Source organism: Hemitrygon akajei, unplaced genomic scaffold (genome assembly GCF_048418815.1).
Source record: "Hemitrygon akajei unplaced genomic scaffold, sHemAka1.3 Scf000069, whole genome shotgun sequence".
In the NCBI taxonomy this organism is placed as follows: domain Eukaryota; kingdom Metazoa; phylum Chordata; class Chondrichthyes; order Myliobatiformes; family Dasyatidae; genus Hemitrygon; species Hemitrygon akajei.
In genome coordinates this window covers 2,969,306-2,988,620 of record NW_027331955.1, presented here as the reverse complement: position 1 = coordinate 2,988,620, position 19,315 = coordinate 2,969,306, and the positions used below count along the sequence as shown (strand labels likewise).

General features: G+C 45.5%; 2 protein-coding genes across 2 annotated transcripts in view; one reads left to right on the top strand and one right to left on the bottom strand.

The window, feature by feature from the left end:
- The window catches only part of LOC140722119 (uncharacterized), a 1,111,870-nt gene that overhangs the window by 789,998 nt on the left and 302,557 nt on the right, over nucleotides 1–19,315 (top strand). The gene's annotated exons all lie outside the window — the stretch shown is intronic.
- Nucleotides 10,850–15,343, bottom strand: LOC140722091 (uncharacterized). The gene is made up of 2 exons (XM_073036883.1): nucleotides 15,288–15,343; nucleotides 10,850–13,524 (listed from the first exon to the last, which is right to left on the bottom strand). Exons 1-2 carry the CDS (start codon nucleotides 15,341–15,343, stop codon nucleotides 11,049–11,051), a joined length of 2,532 nt encoding a protein of 843 aa, XP_072892984.1. The 3' UTR covers nucleotides 10,850–11,048.

The following is a 19,315-nucleotide window of genomic DNA, read 5'->3' as shown; positions in this document are numbered from 1 at the left end:
CAGGAGACAGGTATTCCAAAGGGAGGCCGGAAGGTGGAAAACTTCAGGTATGCGGACGACACCGCGTTGTTAGCTGACAGTGAAAGAGAACTGCAAATTATGCTGAATAAAGTGAATGAGAAAGGCCTTGAATACGGACTAAAAATCAACCGTAAGAAAACAAAATCGATGGTGGTAAGCAAAACAAACACTAAGGCTCATTCATGATGGTATCATTGCAAGTCAATGGACAAGACATTGAACAGGTGCGAAAGTTTGATTATCTTGGCAGTTTTCTGACAGATAACGGGAGATGTGAGGTTGAGATCAGAAGGAGAATAGTTATGGCTAAAACCCAGTTCATGAAACTAAATGATCTACTATGCAATCGGAAGGTAGATATCCAAAAGTAGAATCCGCTTCGTCGAGTGTTACGTGTGGTCAGTGCTGAGGTGAGGATCAGAAACATAGATCCTGAGGAATGATGACATGAAACGAATTCATGCTTTTGAAATGTGCTGCTGTCGACGAATGTTGTAGATCAGCTGGGTGGAGAAAGTTTCAAATGAGAGGGTTTTGTCCGAAGCTGGTAGACCACTGATGTTGCTGGAGAAGATTATGAAGGTAAAAACCCTGCATTCTGTTTGACCTCCGTCCGCAGATTCTTTAACTTATTCATTGCTCTGGTGAAAGACCCTTCTGGGCTAGTATTGTTCGGTATGAAAGTACAGCATTGTTCTCCAAACATTACACACACACCCCCTTTCTCTGCCAAAAGCCAATCCAGTACCTATCTGTTTTGCCACGCCATCCTGCTAGTTGCATCCAGCTGTTGCCCTAAGGCCTCCAGTGCATCATCGGTGTAGTTGATGAATCTCTGCTGATTGTAGTATATATAGTTTATCCATTCAACATTTTTGCTCACTCCTATCACAGGTATGATAGCTTCCCAGCCTGCAGCAATCTCATTTCGTGCCTTGAATTCGTTAGGTATACCTCTGGGCTGCCCTATACTGTCAAACCGGATTGTCGGATCCGGGTCATATTTTCTCTTCTGCCGTAGCAGAGTCCGCTGCTCAGGGAAGTTAGCATTGGATTGTACTTCAGGGGACATTATAACTTCCTGAAGCAGCATGACACGCGTACATGTTCCTGCCCACCTGAGGGGGAGCGTAGATCTCAGACCTCCTTCCTGCCCACACAGCCACCAAGTGTCTGCTAATGGGATAGTCTGAGACTCCATTGCACTCCATTGTACCTGGGGTTACATCCCATGTCTGAGTGCAGTTGCCTCGGAAATGGCCAACTGGGTGAGTGCCCACCCGCATGAAACATTCATAATGCAGATGGTCCTGCATTATAAGCTGTGGCAGTGTAGGTGTCTGGCTTCTTTTGTTTATAGCCCAGGGTCTGCTATAATTACAGTGATAGGCAAGCTTGTTTTGGTCAAACTGCGAGGACTCCTGATATAGCATACACCAATATGGGCACATGGGTGCATTGTTCATACAGTTTTGATAGCAGGAATCTGTTTTAACGCAAACCCTCATGAAACAAGCCCTACCCGGACCTGGACACTGTCGTTCGCATTGTTCCCTGTGCTCTCTTCGCCACCGCTTGCAAGTGGAGGAGTTATAAGGCATGGGAACTACATGCTGAGTGGGGGTTTCCCTTGAGCACAGGTAACAATTCTGTCTCTTCATCATTCCTGCCGTGTAAGCTGCCCATTGATACCACTGATTATGTGTCTTTAACCATGGCGAGGAGGTAAGTGTTGTGCTCCTCTTACTTCTTTTCTGCAGGTTACCAGTCCCATTCCATATCTGCCCCACTAATGGTACCCAAGACTGCACTACTAGAGTATGTGGGTGTTTTGTCCCCAGGGGCACAACTGGTCGTTCCCAGCTCATCCCCATTATCTGGAGAAGCCCTATTATCCACCACCACATCCTGAGGGTCTTGAGGCCCATCCTCAGAATCAAAAATATCCTTTACCAATTGATCAAACTCCTGTGGTGCAGTGTCAGCTTCTTGTTCCCCCTGTCTGTCTCCTGCTAATTGCTCTTCCGCATCACTTACCTCGGACACTTCACCTGATTGCCCTTGCAGGACTGCCCTCGTGCAATGGTTCAGGTGGTACCAGGTGGAACGTCCTTCTACCTGAACTGCGGTGGGTGATGCCTTAGTTACTGTAAAGGGTCCCTCCCTTCTTGGCTTGTTCCACTTTCTCCAAAAAACTCGCAGGTAAACCTGGTCTCCTGGTTTAATCCGTCCTTCCCCTTGTACGGTCTCCGGCTCTTTCTGTTTTTCCTGGACATAAATAGACCTGTGTATCATAGTTAGCTGCTGCATGTATTGTTTCAATTCTATTTCCAATTGTTCCAAGCTAGGTCCCTTATATGGCCCTCTCCACTGGGGCACTGGCATGGGCCTCCCAGTGAGCATCTCATGCGGTGTCAGGCATGTTATTCGATTAGTTTGCATGTGGTAACTCATCAATGCTAACGGTAAAGCATCGACCCAATTAAGTTTAGTATCTGCACAAATTTTGTTTAGTTTGGCTTTCAGGGTTCCATTAATTCTCTCTACCATGCCCTGCGACTGAGGGTGGTATACACATCCAAATCTTTGCTTTATCCTTAGCGCTTGTAGTACGAATTTGACCACTTTTTGGATAAAAGCTGAACCGTTGTCTGAACTAACTTCTGTAGGTATTCCAAACCTTGGGATCACTTCATTTGTCAGAAATTTTACCACTGTCTTTGCCGCTTGATCTCTTGAAGGTACCGCCTCCACCCATCTGCTAAATCTATCAATTACTACCAGCATGTATCTTTTCCCTCTCACTGTCTTTATAATGTCTACGTAATCGATCACTAAATGTTTAAATGGTCCTTCAGGTACAGGAATGTGACCTATTGGGGTTGTAATTCCCTTCCGAACATTATTTTGTGCGCATACCTCGCACTGTGACGAAACAAAGTCCACTGAAGCCTGTAAATAAGGTGACCAAAAATCATCCTTCTTTATTTTCCTTCTCACTTCCCCCCTTGCACAATGGTCCATCCCATGCGCTTCTGAAATCAGAATCATCAGTAGAGGGGTGGGCGCTACCAACAAACCGTCTTCCGTGCTCCACAAACCTTCCGGGTTCTGCTTGGCCCCCTTTTTCTCCACATTGTCTGTTCTGCCAAAGTTGCCTTACCTTGTATTTCAATTAGGTCCTCTACATCAGGTTCTGGAGTTAGGCTTACCTGGGGGGCAATGACAGCTGACGTACATCCAGACGCTTTTCTAGCTGCCTCGTCTGCAGCTTGATTTCCCTTTGTTATTACATCGTTTCCCTTTTTATGTGCCTGGCATTTTACTATAGCCAATGCTTTAGGTTTCATTATGGCTTTTATTAAGTCTAGAATTTGCTGACAATGTTGTATGGGATCTCCGCTACTTTTTTAAAAAACCTCTCTGCTTCCACACTGCCCCGAACAAATGGCATACTTCGTGAGCATATGCTGAATCAGTATAGATGTCTACTTTCTCACCTTCCATCATTTCACATGCAGCTGTCAGGGCTTTGAGTTCTGCTAGTTGGGCGAAACACGGTTGGGGACAGGACTCCATCCTAATAATCTTATAGCTCGACTGATCCTGCTGCACCACTGAGAATCCTGCGTGATTTCCATCATAATCCCTATAACAAAAGCCATCTACGAACAGAACCTTTTTATCTATCTCCTCTAGTGGTTCTGACCGCAAATCTGCTCTCAATTTGGCAAATGCCATCGTCTTCCCTACACAATCATGGGGTTCTCCTTCATAGTCTAAAGGGACAAAATCGGCTATATTACTGGTAGTGCATCTCTGTATAGTTATGTCAGGAAATGTCAATAGCATCTGATACGCTGCTATCCTGGCTGGCGTCAGCACAAATTTCCCTTTTTCCAGCAATTCTGCTACTTTGCGGTGTGTGTACAGAGTTACAGGATAGCCCAGGGTTACCGATGATGCTTTTTCATATGCATAGTACAGCGCCGCCAATCCCTGATAACAGGGTGGGTACCCCTGAGCCACCTCATCTAGTCTCGTACTGTAGTATGCTATCGGCTGCTTTGCTTTTCCTGTGCCTGTCTCTTGTGTTAGAACCGCTGTAACATAACCCTCCAGTCGATTGGATACATACAAATAAAAAACCTTCTCGTAGTCAGGCAAAGCTAATGCTGGTGCTGACTGCAATTCCTGCTTAATAGTATTGAAAGCTATCTCCGCCTCTCCATTCCACTGTAAGCCGTTCTTCAAATTTGTATGTCCTGCTTCTTTCATTATCTTTCTTAAAGGTGCCACAATCTCAGCATATTCTCCTATCCAATCTGAGCTATACCCTGCCATTCCCAAAAATGTCATCATCTGCCCTACAGTCTGGGGTTTTGGGACCTTAGCTATCGCCTCAATCTGATCTGGTGCTATCGCCTTCACTCCCTTGGATATTACTCTGCCTAAGTACTCCACTTGCTGTGTGCAGAATTGCAGTTTCTTTTTGGATACTTTATGTCCTCCGTGCGCTAGCTTCTCTAACAGAGTTATAGTGTCCTGCTTACACTGTTCCTCGCTGTGGGAGCAAATCAACAGGTCATCCACATATTGTAACAATGTACTTTCCAATGGCATGCCCTCTAGGTCTGCCTTCAATACCTGATTAAAAATGTGTGGTGAATGTTTAAATCCTTGCGGCATTCTGGTCTAGGTATACTGAGCACCTCTGTAGGGAAATGCAAACGAATACTGACACTGGTCGGCCAGAGGAATGCTGAAGAAAGCCGAACACAAATCAACACTGAAAAGTAACTTGCTTCTGGTGGAACATTAGTCAAAAGCGTGTGTGGGTTGGGGACTACCGCTGGCCAGTCCTCTACCACATCATCTACCGCTCGGAAATCATGCACCAATCTCCACTAAGATTTATCTGCTTTTAAGACCGGCAACAACGGGGTATTGCATGGATTGTTTGTTCTTTTAAGCACTCCTATTTCAAGCAACCCCCGCACTGTCGACGCTATTCCCTCTTCTGCTTCTGGTCTTAGAGGGTATTGTGGTCTCCTGGGTGGAATTGCTCCTTTTTTCAGCCTTATTTCCACCGGACTAGCTGTTTTTATTTTCCCTACGTCCGTGTCATGCTGTGACCACAGAATAGACGGCAACTCATCTAACCTTTTATCTTTCTGCTGGCCTCTTTCCTTTCCCAGCACGGGCATGTGTGGTTGGGGAGTTATTTCGACCTCTCTCACTGTCCCTACCATATCTACACTTATCATTATTTTAATACAATCGTTGTCTTCTGATCTCCACACCTCTGGCGTGATTTTCCTCCACACTGTTACCGTTTCAGCACTCTTAACTAAAGGTCCTAAGTCTTTAGACTGATATCCCTTATTTACCAATAACGTTACGTGGGGCGCAGCCTCCGGTATCCTGTACCATTTTTCTAAAAAGGTGTTCCACTTAACTTGTAAAGCTGTTCCCTGCTTTCCAATTATCACAGCCCCCCCCCCCCTTCCAGGTGCTGTTGCGTACATACCTCCAGGTGCCATCTCTCCTCTAACTCCCTGTTCTGAGTCTCGTCAAAAATCACTGTACAATGTAGCTCAGATTTGGGCATTACAGCCCTGGGTAATATAGCCTGCACGCCCTTTTTCCATTTTCCACAGCTTTCCTGAATCTGATCTGCGATGTCTCCTATCCAAAAGACATTAGCCTTCTTGTCTTCTTGCACTATCAATTGAGCCCCTGCTCTTTTTACACTCAGCCCATTTCTGGTGCATTCTAATTTTAATTCCAGTTTCAATAAGGCATCTCTACCTAACAAATTAATCGGAGTTCCTTGAAATACTAGCACCGGCAAAACAATTTCTTTATTTCCCATTCTCAACCGCACTGGAGCCGTGCACTGTGTCAACTGTGTTTTCCCCGAGTACTCTACCGTCTTAATAAACTTTCCTGACATGGGAAGGTGAAGGGCATACTGTGGCTGTACGCAAGTGTACGTGGCTCCAGTATCTATCATCATTGGTGTCAGTTGCCCTTCTAACATAACCTGAACAATGGTTCCTCATCTGCCTCCCTTGTTATCATTGGGTAATGTCCCTTTCCACTCAAGTTCTCAGGGCACCCTAATACCTCGCATAGGGGTCCACAGGTCCGCTTGGGCCTGTGGGGGCTGGTCCTTGGCTAAACTTTAGTTCCCTTCTTATCGGTTCCTGCTGGTGTGTGACAGGCCATAGTATAAACGGACAATCTCTACTCATGTGCCTGGCTGATTACATTCCCAGCACAATCTCTCTACCTCTCTTTCCCACTGGTCTCCTTTGCCCATAGCTCCTCTGTCCCCCTCCTTGGGACTTCCAGTCCTGTCTGGGCTGTTTGAAGTTAGTCTGTTCCTGATAGGGCATTTGTGGGAATGCTCCCTCAAAGACATTTATTGGCATGGGGTTTTCCAGCCCTTGTCTTACAGTATGATCGGTCCCTCCATATAACCGTGCTTTGTCCAGTTCGATGGCTGTACTCGAACTGGTGGTTGCTGGCAGCATCTTTTTATTTTTCTCTTTTTCCTTCTTTTTGAGTTCTTCGAGCTGCATTTGTATTAACTTTCTTTGCACCTCTTCCTGCTGCTCAGCCAACCTTAGTTTGTCTTTCCGGTATTTCTCAACCGCATGGACTACGTGGTCTCTAAATTCTTGTGGGGTCTTTGACGTCAGCCCAACGACTTCCTCCAATTTGGATTTTACTTGTGGAGACATTGCATCCAAAATGCTATGTCGGAACAGTGAGGTCATAAATAAGCTATTCTCCACCTCTTGCTCAGTCTCCAGTCTCCACCTTTTCAACTGGTTTTCTATGTAGGCTGCTGGGTTTTCAGTGTCTCCCAGTGGATCCCCTTTTAAGGCTTTGGGGTCCACTTTAGGTGGATAAAGCTTTCTGAGGGCCTGCCATACCCTCTGCCTCACTCTGTCAAACCCATCTCCATCAGTTCTCGGGTCGTTCGCGTTTACTATGCCAGCCATTTCCATTAGTTCGTTAAATTTGGAGGTTCCAATCAACCTTATCAACAGTGCCTTCCAATCTCCCATAGCCAATAATCGTCCCGCTGTTTCTTCTTCAAAGGCTCTAATCCATTTCCCTGCTCCTTCATGTAAATTGCGCAGAGTGTTTTTCAGCCCTTCTAGGTCCTGGGATCCCCAAGGGATATACTGCACTTGTCCTGATCCTTTAACTAACAACGGCATCATTCTTCCTCCTTCTTCCCACCTGCCCCGGCTCTCCTCCTCACCTGACTCCCCAACTGCCTCAGGGTATGTCTTTACTGCCTCCCACACAAATGTCTCCGGGGTCCTGCTCTTCCCTCGGTCTCCCTGTGCAGTCCTCCCTTTCTGTCTTGATTCAATACTTGGTTGGCCCCTAGAGTATTTTTCGCATCTCTACTGGCAATCCCCTTTCAGTAACTTATCTAGCTCTCTCTCTACTTCCGCAAGTCGCTCCCCTACTGGCTCCTTCTTCTCTTCTAGGTTTCTACCTCCTACCTTTTCCCCACAAATTCTCGTATCCTCTCTTTCCACTTAACTCTTGCTCCTCCGATGAGTCACTTTCTTTTCTAGTCTGTTTATTTCTATGGTATAACCGATACTCCTCATACTCCTTTTCCTCTCTCAAGTATTTCATCCGTTCAATCTGTTCTTGCATTTCTCTCTGTACCTGTTCTATCTTTATCCTTTCTGCCTGTATCTCCTGCCATATCGCCGCTTTTTCCTTCCCGTATTGTTTTTTCTCCTCTTCATTATCCCAAACCTGTACTTCTCCCTGCATGTTTACTGTTACCGTCAGCAGGGGGCACTGCTTAGGGGTTCCTTCCTCATTATAGGGAGGGTTTTTTTCTGTTTCTTTCGCATCCGGGTACGGAGCCGAAGCCAGCTTCTCACCGTACCCTTCTCTCTCTCTAACAGGCTGTTTCTCCAGCACCTTAGTGTTTTCCTCGCTTGTAATCAATCCTCAGCCTCCTCAGCCTTTCCCCCTCCGTTCTGAAGAGTTTTAGCACTTCCACTTCTCGTTCTCTTTTTTGCCCTCTTTTCTTAGATTTATCTTTTGGTTTGTCATTTTTTATTAGTCCCTCCATTTCTTCGCACTAATTTACATCAAACATTCCTTCTCTTGGCCACTTTGTGACCAGGTTTTTGGTTCTTTTTTCCCATTTCTCTGAAGTTTTTGTGATCTCATTTTTAATTAATGGGAATTTTTTGCTCAGAATCTCCACTGCTGTTCCTTTACCTGTCATGTTATTCGCTCTTTTTAAGGTATTTCAGAGATTCACAGTTTGTTTACTGGATAATATTTACTCTAGTCTAACACCACGTGGACTTTTTCTTCCTAGTCTAACACCACGTGGACTTTGTCTTCCTGTAACACCACGTGGACTTTGTCTTCCTGTAACACCACGTGGACTTTTTCTTAACTAAACTTACTCTAATTCTACGCCTAGTCTATTTTCCTTTCCCTGCCCGTTCAGCCCTTCGTTTCATACGAAGCGGTACCCACAGGGATTTACCAACACCACGTGGAATTTTTCTTAACTTAACTTCTTACTAACTTATTTGTACTTACCCTCACTGCAGTGTTCTTGATCAATCCTCTGAGCCTCCTCTGTTAACCCCCAATTCTGCCAGATTCTTTGGACCGGAGAGACCCTTCGGCAGTGGTTCCACACTTCTGAGACTCCAAGACCTCCCCAAAGCCAACAGGATTCTTAGTCCAAATTGTCGCGAAAAGTACTTACCTTTCGTTTGGGTGCACCCTTAATTCTGTTAGCCTTGTGGGGTCCCCTAGAGGACTGGGAAGCGTCCCCAATCTGCCGTTTCCTTTCCGCGGGTCTCTATCTGGTCCTGCCGTGGTCGCCAATTTTGTCGTGGTTTCTCGTGCCCCACAAATGACAAAGAGATGCAGAAGATTCTTCAAGGGTTAGACATTAATTTGCAAATCAAAGCTGAGACAGTCATTGAGCTAATCGCTGATTGCCCCCCGATCCTCGGACACAGCATTTTTTATAGCAATCCCCTGGTCCAGTTGCATTAGCATATGTAATCGATCTATAGTTGCGTATTACACGTACCTCACGTACATCATGTCCCTATTGTTTCTACCCATTGACTTAATCATGTTCTAATCTACATCCCTTAGCTACCTCTCATTAACACACCATTGTCTTCTACATTTTAAGGATACATGCATAGCAAATAATAGTCCTAGGATTATGTGACTTAATCATGTTCTAACCTACATCTCTTTAGTTCTTTGGCTACCTCTCATTAACATACTATTGCCTTCTACATTCTTAAGTTTTCATTCTCCTACCCATGCATATCAAATAGCAGTTTCAATCAAATAGCAAGTTTCAAAACTGACTTCATAGTTTTGGTAAATTTATACTTTTATACTCCAATAACAGCAAAGGAGATTAGGCTGAGTACAGAGCTATGGTGGGAATCTTTGTCACATGGATAGATAGATAGATACTTTATTCATCCCCATGGGGAAATTCAACCTTTTTTCCAATGTCCCATACACTTGTTGTAGCAAAAACTAATTACATACAATACTTAACTCAGTAATAATATGATATGCATCTAAATCACTAACTCAAAAAGCATTAATAATAGCTTTAAAAAAAAAGTTCTTAAGTCCTGGCAGTTGAATTGTAAAGCCTAATGGCATTGGGGAGTATTGACCTCTTCATCCTGTCTGAGGAGCATTGCATCGATAGTACGAGCAGAATCATCTGCAGCTTAATGTGAAAAAGACTAAGGAGCTGGTGGTGGACTTGAGCAGGGCTAAGGCACCGGTGACCCCTGTTTCCATTCAAGGGGTCAGTGTGGACATGGTGGAGGATTAAAAATACCTGGGGATATGAATTAACAATAAACTGGACTGCTCAAAGAACACTCAGGCTGTTTACAAGAAGGGTTAGAGCCGTCTCTATTTCCTGAGGAGACTCAGGTCCTTTGACATCTACCAGACGATGCTGAGGATGTTCTACGAGGCTGTGGTGACCAGTGCTATCATGTTTGCTGTTGTGTGCTGGGACAGCAGGCTGAGGGTAGCAGACACCAACAGAATCAACAAACTCATTCATAATGCCAGTGATGTTCTGGGGGTGGAAATGCACTCTCTGGCGGTGGTGTCTGAAAAGAGGATGCTGTCCAAGTTGCATGCCATCTTGGACAATGACTCCCATCCGGTCCATAATGTACTGGTTAGGCACAGGAGTACATTCAGCCAGAGACTCATTCCACCAAGATGTAACACTGAGCGTCACAGGAAGTCCTTCCTGCCTGTGGCCGTCAAGCTTTTCTAATCTTCCCTCGGAGTGTCAGACACCCTGAGCCAATAGGCTGGTCCTGGACTTATTTCCACTTGCAAAGATTAACTTATTATTATTTAATTATTGATGGTTTTATATTGCTATATCTCTACACTATTCTTGGTTGGTGCGACTCTAACGAAACTCAATTTCCTTCATGATCAATAAAGTACATCTGTCTGTCTGTCTGTTCTACAGGTTCCACAGTGTTAAAATGAGAGAACAGTTGCTGTAGATTTTATCCGTCATCTTTACAAATCTATATACGAATTATCACCAAAAGTGACTTGTCATGAGGGGTATCATCTTCAAATGAATGACCACATCACACCCAGGCAAGGGTTAACACATAAGTGGTCTCCACAGGATATCCCAAATCAGATCCACTCCTATGGGTTAAATGAGGTGACAACCATACATTCGATGTACGGTGAATGGATAATTAACCCACCCTTGTTGGCAAAGGAAAGTTCTAAACAGTGACCTTTGGCCACTAGTTCCCTGGTTTCAATCCTTCCATTTTTCATCCATCTCCGTCTGACTCTGAGTGTCTGTGTCCTCAGTTAAATCTAAACAAGCTGCGAGCAATGTAAACAAGCAGCAAGTCAGACTGATTCACCTTCTTAATCTCTCTTAAAATGACAGTCCATATCCAACGAAACCTAGGGATTCATAACAATGGCCACTCCCCACTATGAACTGACTTGTGTTCCAGTAGTTGGGATGACTGAGTGAATCCCTTCCCACAGTCTGAGCAGGTGAATGGCTTCTCCCGAGTGTGAACTTGCTGATGTCTCCGTAGGTTGGATAACTGAGTGAATCCCTTCCCACAGTCTGAGCAGGTGAATGGCCTCTCCCCAGTGTGAACTCGCTGGTGACTCTCTAGGTAGGATGGATCAGTGAATCTCTTCCCACAGACTGAGCAGGTGAACGGCCTCTCCCCAGTGTGAACTCGCTGATGTCTCTGTAGTTGGGATAACTGAATGAATCTCTTCCCACATTCTGAGCAGGTGAACGGCTTCTCCCCAGTGTGAACTCGCTGATGTATCTTCAGTTTATATGGCGAAATGAATCCCTTCCCACATTCTGAGCAGGTAAAAAGCCACTCCCCAGTGTGAACTTGCTGGTGTGCCAGTAGTTGGGATGACTGAGTGAATCCTTTCCCACACTCTGAACAGGTGAATGGCCTCTCCCCAGTGTGAACTCGCTGATGACTCTGTAGGGTGGATGACTGAGTGAATCCCTTCCCACAGACTGAGCAGGTGAATGGCTTCTCCCCTGTGTGAACTCGCTGATGACTTTGCAGGTTGGATGACCGAGTGAATGTCTTCCCACAGACTGAGCAGGTGAACGGCTTCTCCCCAGTGTGAACTCGCTGATGTACCAGTAAGATGGATGACTTAGTGAATACTTTCCCACATTCTGAGCAGGTGAAAAGCCACTCCACAATGTGAACTTGCTGGTGTGCCAGTAGGTCGGATGACCGAATGAATCCCTTCCCACACTCTGAGCAGGTGAATGGCTTCTCCCCAGTGTGAACTCGCTGATGTCTCTGAAGGGTGGAAGAGTGTGTGAATTTCTTCCCACATTCTGAGCAGTTGAACGGCTTCTCCCCAGTGTGAACTCGCTGATGTACCAGTAAGGTGGATGACTTAGTGAATTGTTTCCCACATTCTGAGCAGGAGAAAGGCCACTCCCCAGTGTGAACTTGCTGGTGTGCCAGTAGTTGAGATGACCGATTGAATCCCTTCCCACAGTCTGAGCAGGAGAAAGGCCACTCCCCAGTGTGAACTCTCTGATGTACCTTCAGTTCAAACGACCGAGTGAATCCCTTCCCACATTCTGAGCAGGTGAATGGCCTCTCCCCAGTGTGAACTCGCTGATGTACCTTCAGTTCAAACGACCGAGTGAATCCCTTCCCACATTCTGAGCAGGTGAATGGCCTCTCCCCAGTGTGAACTCGCTGGTGTACCAGTAGGTGAGATGACTGAGTGAATCTCTTCCCACAGTCTGAGCAGGTGAATGGCCTCTCCCCGGTGTGAAATCGCTGATGTCTCTGTAGGTGGGATGACTGAGTGAATCTCTTCCCACAGACTGAGCAGGTGAATGGCTTCTCCCCAGTGTGAACTCGCTGATGACTCTGTAGGGTAGATGGATCAGTGAATCCCTTCCCACAGACTGAGCAAGTGAACGGCCTCTCCCCAGTGTGAACACGCTGGTGTCTCTGTAGGGTGGATGACCGAGTGAATCTCTTCCCACAGACTGAGCAGGTGAATGGCCTCTCCCCAGTGTGAATTCGCTGATGACTCTGTAGGCTGGATGACTGAGTGAATCTCTTCCCACAGACTGAGCAGGTGAACGGCTTCTCCCCAGTGTGAACTCGCTGATGACTCTGTAGGGTAGATGGATCACTGAATCCCTTCCCACAGACTGAGCAGGTGAATGGCTTCTCCCCTGTGTGAACTCGCTGATGACTTTGCAGGTTGGATGACCGAGTGAATGTCTTCCCACAGACTGAGCAGGTGAACGGCCTCTCCCCAGTGTGAACTCGATGATGTCTCTGTAGTTGGGATGACTTAGTGAATCTCTTCCCACAGACTGAGCAAGTGAACGGCCTCTCCCCAGTGTGAACACGCTGGTGTCTCTGTAGGGTGGATGACCGAGTGAATCTCTTCCCACAGACTGAGCAGGTGAATGGCCTCTCCCCAGTGTGAACTCGATGATGTCTCTGTAGTTGGGATGACTTAGTGAATCTCTTCCCACAGACTGAGCAAGTGAACGGCCTCTCCCCAGTGTGAACACGCTGGTGTCTCTGTAGGGTGGATGAATGAGTGAATCTCTTCCCACAGACTGAGCAAGTGAACGGCCTCTCCCCAGTGTGAACACGCTGGTGTCTCTGTAGGGTAGATGGATCAGTGAATCCCTTCCCACAGACTGAGCAGGTGAACGGCTTCTCCCCAGTGTGAACTCGATGATGTCTCTGTAGGTGGGATGAGTCAGTGAATCTCTTCCCACAGACTGAGCAGGTGAACGGCTTTTCCCCAGTGTGAACTCGATGATGTCTCTGTAGGTGGGATGACTTAGTGAATCTCTTCCCACAGACTGAGCAAGTGAACGGCCTCTCCCCAGTGTGAACACGCTGGTGTCTGTGTAGGTGGGATGACTGAGTGAATCTCTTCCCACAGACTGAGCAAGTGAACGGCCTCTCCCCAGTGTGAACACGCTGGTGTCTCTGTAGGGTGGATGAATGAGTGAATCCCTTCCCACAGACTGAGCAGGTGAACGGCCTCTCCCCAGTGTGAACACGCTGGTGTGCCATTAGGTCAGATGACTGAGTGAATCCTTTCCCAGATATTCAGCAGATCACCAGCCTTTGCCCAGAGTGAACTGACCGGTGTGTCCACAGGTGGGAAGACTGACTGAATCCTTTCTCACACACAGAACAGGTGAATGGCCTTGCCCAGTGTGAACTTGCTGATGTACCTTCAATTGTGATAACCGAGTGAATCCATTCTCACTGTTTGAGCAAGTGAAAGGCCTTTCTCCTGTGTAAAATGACAGGCGTGCCAGTTGGTCAAATGACCGAGTGAATCCCTCCCCACAGTCTGAGCAGGAAGGATGGTCAATTGAATCCCTTGCTCCACTTCTTAAATATCTGGACAGAGACAACAAAAGTGGTGTGCCGTGTTTGAACTTCCTGGAGACAAATTCCTTCTTGTTTTTAACCTGTAAAAAGATTTACAAAATCCATCAATGGGTGTAGGACAACATTTCAGATGAGATTACCGTAAATTCCGGACTATAAGCCGCTACTTTTTTCCCACGCTTTGAACACTGCGGCCTATACTACGGTGCGGCTAATGCATGTTTTTTTTCATGCCGCCAAAAACATTTTGCCTCGTAACAGTAGACCAATAAAATTGATGAGTAGTTCACAGAGGTCCAATGAAATTGTACGATAAATCAAGCGCACTTTCACAATTAAATTAGTGTAAATCAGTCATTTGTACTCACCCTCATCAACATGGAAAACAGTCGAAGAAAAGCATTGTGCTGCCTTTAAGTTAAAGGCGATCAATCTGGCGGTTGAAGAAGGAAATCGAGCTGCTGCACATAATCTTGGCATAAATGAATCGATGGTGAGACGGTGGATACGCCAGCGTGAAGAACTGAGTCAATGCAAAAAGACGACAAAAGCTTTCAGAGGTAATCATAGCAGATGGCCCGAACTTGAAGACTTTCTTGAAGACTGGGTTAACACACAGAGAGCAGGCGGCCGCGGTGTTTCCACCGTGCAGATCAGACTGAAGGCTAAAGCAATCGCCACCAAAATGAAAATCGAAGATTTTAGAGGTGGGCCATCGTGGTGTTTTAGATTTATGAGACGAAAAGGCCTGTCCGTCAGGGTACGCACGACTCTGTGTCAGCAGCTCCCTCCCGACCACGAGGAAAAACTTGCTAACTTCCGCACATTCACTCAAACAAAGATAGCGGAGAATTCCATCGGGCCAGATGATATCATAAATATGGATGAAGTACCCTTGACGTTTGACCTGCCTCTCACTCGGACTGTTAATAAAAAAGGTGACTCGTCCATCACACTGAAAACAAGTGGCCATGAGAGAACGCATTTTACTTGTGTTCTGAGCTGCACAGCATCCGGACTAAAGCTTCCACCGATGGTAATTTTTAAGCGGTTGACAATGCCAAAGGAAAAATTCCCAAAAGAAATCATGGTGAAAGTCAATAAGAAAGGTTGGATGATGGAGAGTCTAATGAAGGATTGGCTGAGAGAGTGCTACGCCAAGCGACCAGGGGGATTTTTTCACAGAAAAAAGCATTGCTCGTTATGGACAGCATGAGGGCCCATATAACAGATTCAGTTAAAGCTGCCATCAAGAGTACAAACTCAATTCCAGCTGTGATTCCTGGGGGCACCACGAAGTATTTGCAGCTGCTGGACATCAGCGTGAACCAGGCATTTAAAGTGGCGCTGCGCGTTGAGTGGGAGACTTGGATGACGAGCGGCGAGAAATCCTTTACCAAAACAGGCCACATGCGAAGAGCATCTTTAACTCAAGTCTGCCAGTGGATCCTAAATGCGTGGAGCTGTGTCACAACATCCACCATCACCAACGGGTTTCGAAAGGCTGGACTGCTGCGTGATGAAGAGGACCGCGTGCGCTCAAGTGAGAGCGACAACGAAGAGACTGAAGTGAGTGACGAGATCCTGAGGTTGTTCAATTCGGACACTGAAGAAGAGGACTTAGATGGTTTTAGTGCGCAGGAGGAAGATGAAGAAGGCGATCAATAACTTTTCCTGGTAGGCTGCAGTATATATTTTTTTTACCAGTCATTAGGAGATATTGGAATGTTGTTCGTGCACTGTTCAGTAAAAAAGTATACGCAACGTAATTTGTGTGTTACCGATATGTATGTATATTTAAAAGTAGCTGTGTTACATGCACTGTTCGAAAAAAAGCATTTGCAATATGTATTTGTTTATGTTACCATACGGATTTAATTAAAAGTTAAAAAATCCTCACGTGTAATATCTTTCTGTGTAAATATCTCATATTACAACGTGTGACACCTGCGGCTTAAAATCCGGTGCGACTTGTACAAGTACAAAATTGATTTTCTTTCTACCCCATCTAGTCCTTTTACAGTATGGGAGTCCTAGTCAATATATGGAAAGTTAAAATCACTTATTGAATCAACCTTTTTGTTTATTGGCATGGTCTGCAATCTCTCTACAAATTTGTTCCTCTAAATCCCTCAGACTGTTGGGTGTAAGCAAGTCCCAATATTGGCTACAATATCATAATTCCCTGTCCTGAGCTCATCTGGCTTTCCTACGATGCTTCTTGCATTGTGATATACACAGCTCAGCACATTCATCGCACTAGGCTCAACCATCTAACTGCTGAATCTATGATCTGAACATCTGACTGGTATCAAGGAAACAAACCCTCCGTCATTGTCACAAAAACAAAGGAGCTGATTGTGGATGACAGGAGGAATGGAGACAGGATAACCCCTATTGACATCAATGGATCTGGGGTTAAGAAGATGAACAGCTTTAAGTTCCTCGGCATAAACATCACCAAGCACCTTACATTGTCTGTACATACCGGCTGTGTTGTGAAAAGAGCACAGCAGCAGCTCCTTCACCTCAGATAGTTGAAAAAGTTGGGGATGGGGACCAAAATCCTGAGGACTTTCTACAGGGACACAATTGAGAGCATCCTGACTGGCTGCATCACTGCCTGGTATGGGAACTGTTCTTCCCTTCATTGCAGGAAACTGCAGAGAGTGTTGCGGACAGCCCAGCACATCCGTAGTGGTGAACTTTCCACTATTCAGTACATTTACACAGACAGGTTTATAAAAAGGGCCCAAAGGATATCGGGGACCAAATTCACCACAACCACAAACTGTTCCTGCCGCTACCATCCAGGAAACGGTACCACAGCAAAAGGAGCAACAGGCTCCGGGGCATCATCTTCCACCAGGCCATCAGACTGATTAATTCATGCTGATACAATTGCATTTCCATGTTATATTGACTGTCCTATGTACAAACGATCTATCACAAATTACCATAAATTACACATTGCACATTTAGATGGAGACATAACATAAAGATTTCTACTCCTCATGTTTATGAAGTATGTATCTAATAAAGTCAATTCAATTCAATTCACCCTCTCCATTATCTGTTTGGTCATTCTGGCTCCCATTCCCCTTACAGCTTATTTTAACCACATCACCCACTCCACCCCCACTAGCACTAGCATGCCTTACCACTTGGATATCAGTCCCCTCTTGTTCTGTTCCCCTAACTAATGAATCCCCTATCACCCCTTTGACTTTTCTCTGTCAGGTAATCCCCTTCACCACCAGTTTCTAAAGTGGTCTACCTTTTGTTATGTTTGATTGGCACAAGAGTACTCTGCAATGGCTATTTAACCTCATTCCCCTTCCTGACTCTCTCCCAGTTTCCTGTGTCCTGCACCTTGGGTGTAACTCACCTCTCTTCATGTCATATCTATCACCCCCTCCAACTCCCGGATGATCCGGAATTCATCCATTTCAGGTTCCAACTCCTTAACGTGCAGGGTGCACATCTTGTAGGTGAGGACATCAGGGACACTGGAGGTCTCACCACCTTCCCACCAATGTCCCCTCTAATTTGTAATGACCAGTGTGCACATAAATCATGTACTGTGCATTTTTTTTAACTCAGTGACATGTGCACAGTGAATTTTATACAGAGAGGTAATCGTTTTCACAGCTAGCAAATCACTGTTGATAAGTACTTTGATCTCCCGTGGATTTGATCGAGTTCATCTGCACTCTCACACAACCTATGTAGCAGGCCTGTAATGGGTAATGAAGGATTTTCTCACCAAAGCTTTTGCATATTGTCCATATGTGGTTTGCTTGCTAAATTATGCTTTAAAAAGTCAGATTTGCAAATATTACTCCACTTCTTCCCACTTACAAATTCTCCAGCACATCTTGCATTGCCACAATACACACAGGTAACACCAGTTTCTATCTTGGGCATAAATATTTCCCCTGAACCCTCCTGACGAATTGAGGGTATATAAAAAATTCATTTTGAACCTGTGTAACCTCTGGCTAAAAGAATAATTGGGAGTGAATAGGAATTTTGAACTGAAGTGAACTCAGTCTTCAGCGTTTAGCTAAGACAGACTCATTACCAGTTCTCTGTGGCTTGCAGAGAGACACATTGAGAGCTGATAACATTATACATTGCATCCTCATTTGAGTAAAGGGAGAAGGACTCACTGATAAGGACAGGAATGAACATCTGTTTGTAATTAAGTCAGGGCCTTGCAAAGGGAATAACTGATAAGGACTGGACAGTACATCCATCTATAATTAAAACCATTTAGCAAACTCTGTTATCTAAGTAATTAAGTTTTGCACCAACACACTTAGTGGGTGTGCCAGTTCAAATAACATCTTGCAATATTAATGTATGGGATGTACTATGTATAAATATACGGCTGTAACCTAAGTCATTCGACTTGTCAGAAGGTGGCAGTGCTTACGTGCCTTCCCTTTGACAACTGGGTCTCAAACTCCTGCAGGCACTTGAATACACAATAAACCATGGTGTCGATAAGAAGCTGGTCTCCTGAGTTTTATTCAGATTCAACTTTAACATTTGGCATCACGGACAGGATCCCAATATAGGGAGTGCCAAGCAGACGGGCTGAGAGAGCAGCTGGACCACTCTGGGGACTGCGGAGACCGAACGGGAGCCCAATGGGTATTTTAAATTTGTCACTCACCGTTAGTTCCTTTGGACGTACGGTGCCTCGCCCAAGGCTGATCACATACCTTGACAGGATCGGGAAAGAAATTGTTGGGAGATTTGTATAAGGTAGGCAAAATTTTACTAAGTGGCCAGGAGGCAGACATGCCAGGTAAATTCATCAATTAAGCAGCAGGTGCCAGCTGGGTAAATGTATCTCATTGTTAATTGAGCTGGAGGCTTTGTGCCCAATAAATTACTGAGAGACCATTAGTCAATTGCAGTCGATTGATACGAGTGGGCCAGCAGCAGCCCGACACAATTTGTGTGAGAGTTCTCCAGACATGGAAAAATATTTGTGAATGTTGAGTGCAGTGCCGAATAAGAAATTGGGGAACAAAATGTGGCCACGGATGGGGGAGGGTGCAGGAGCCTGGGTTATTACCTCATGAGAACAAGCAGTAAATTTGATTTGGAAAAAGAACTGAGGAAAGAAGTGGAAATTGTTGAAAAGGGAATGGAAGGAAAAGGCAGATGTAAAGCGGAATTTTGCCGGCTATGCCAGTGGTGGCATAGTGGCTTCAGCGTTGGACTTCGAGGCGAGAGGTCCCGAGTTCGAATCCAGCCGACTCCCTTGCACATTTTCA

Excerpts from the sequence above, each read along its gene's own strand:
- LOC140722091 (XM_073036883.1), bottom strand. The coding sequence starts at position 15,343 with ATGTCCAGCAGCTGCAAATACTTCGTGGTGCCCCCAGGAATCACAGCT. Across the intron at positions 13,525-15,287 it reads GGAATCACAGCTGGAATTGA|ACACCAGCGTGTTCACACTG; the intron begins GTTTGTACTCTT and ends CCACCTACACAG.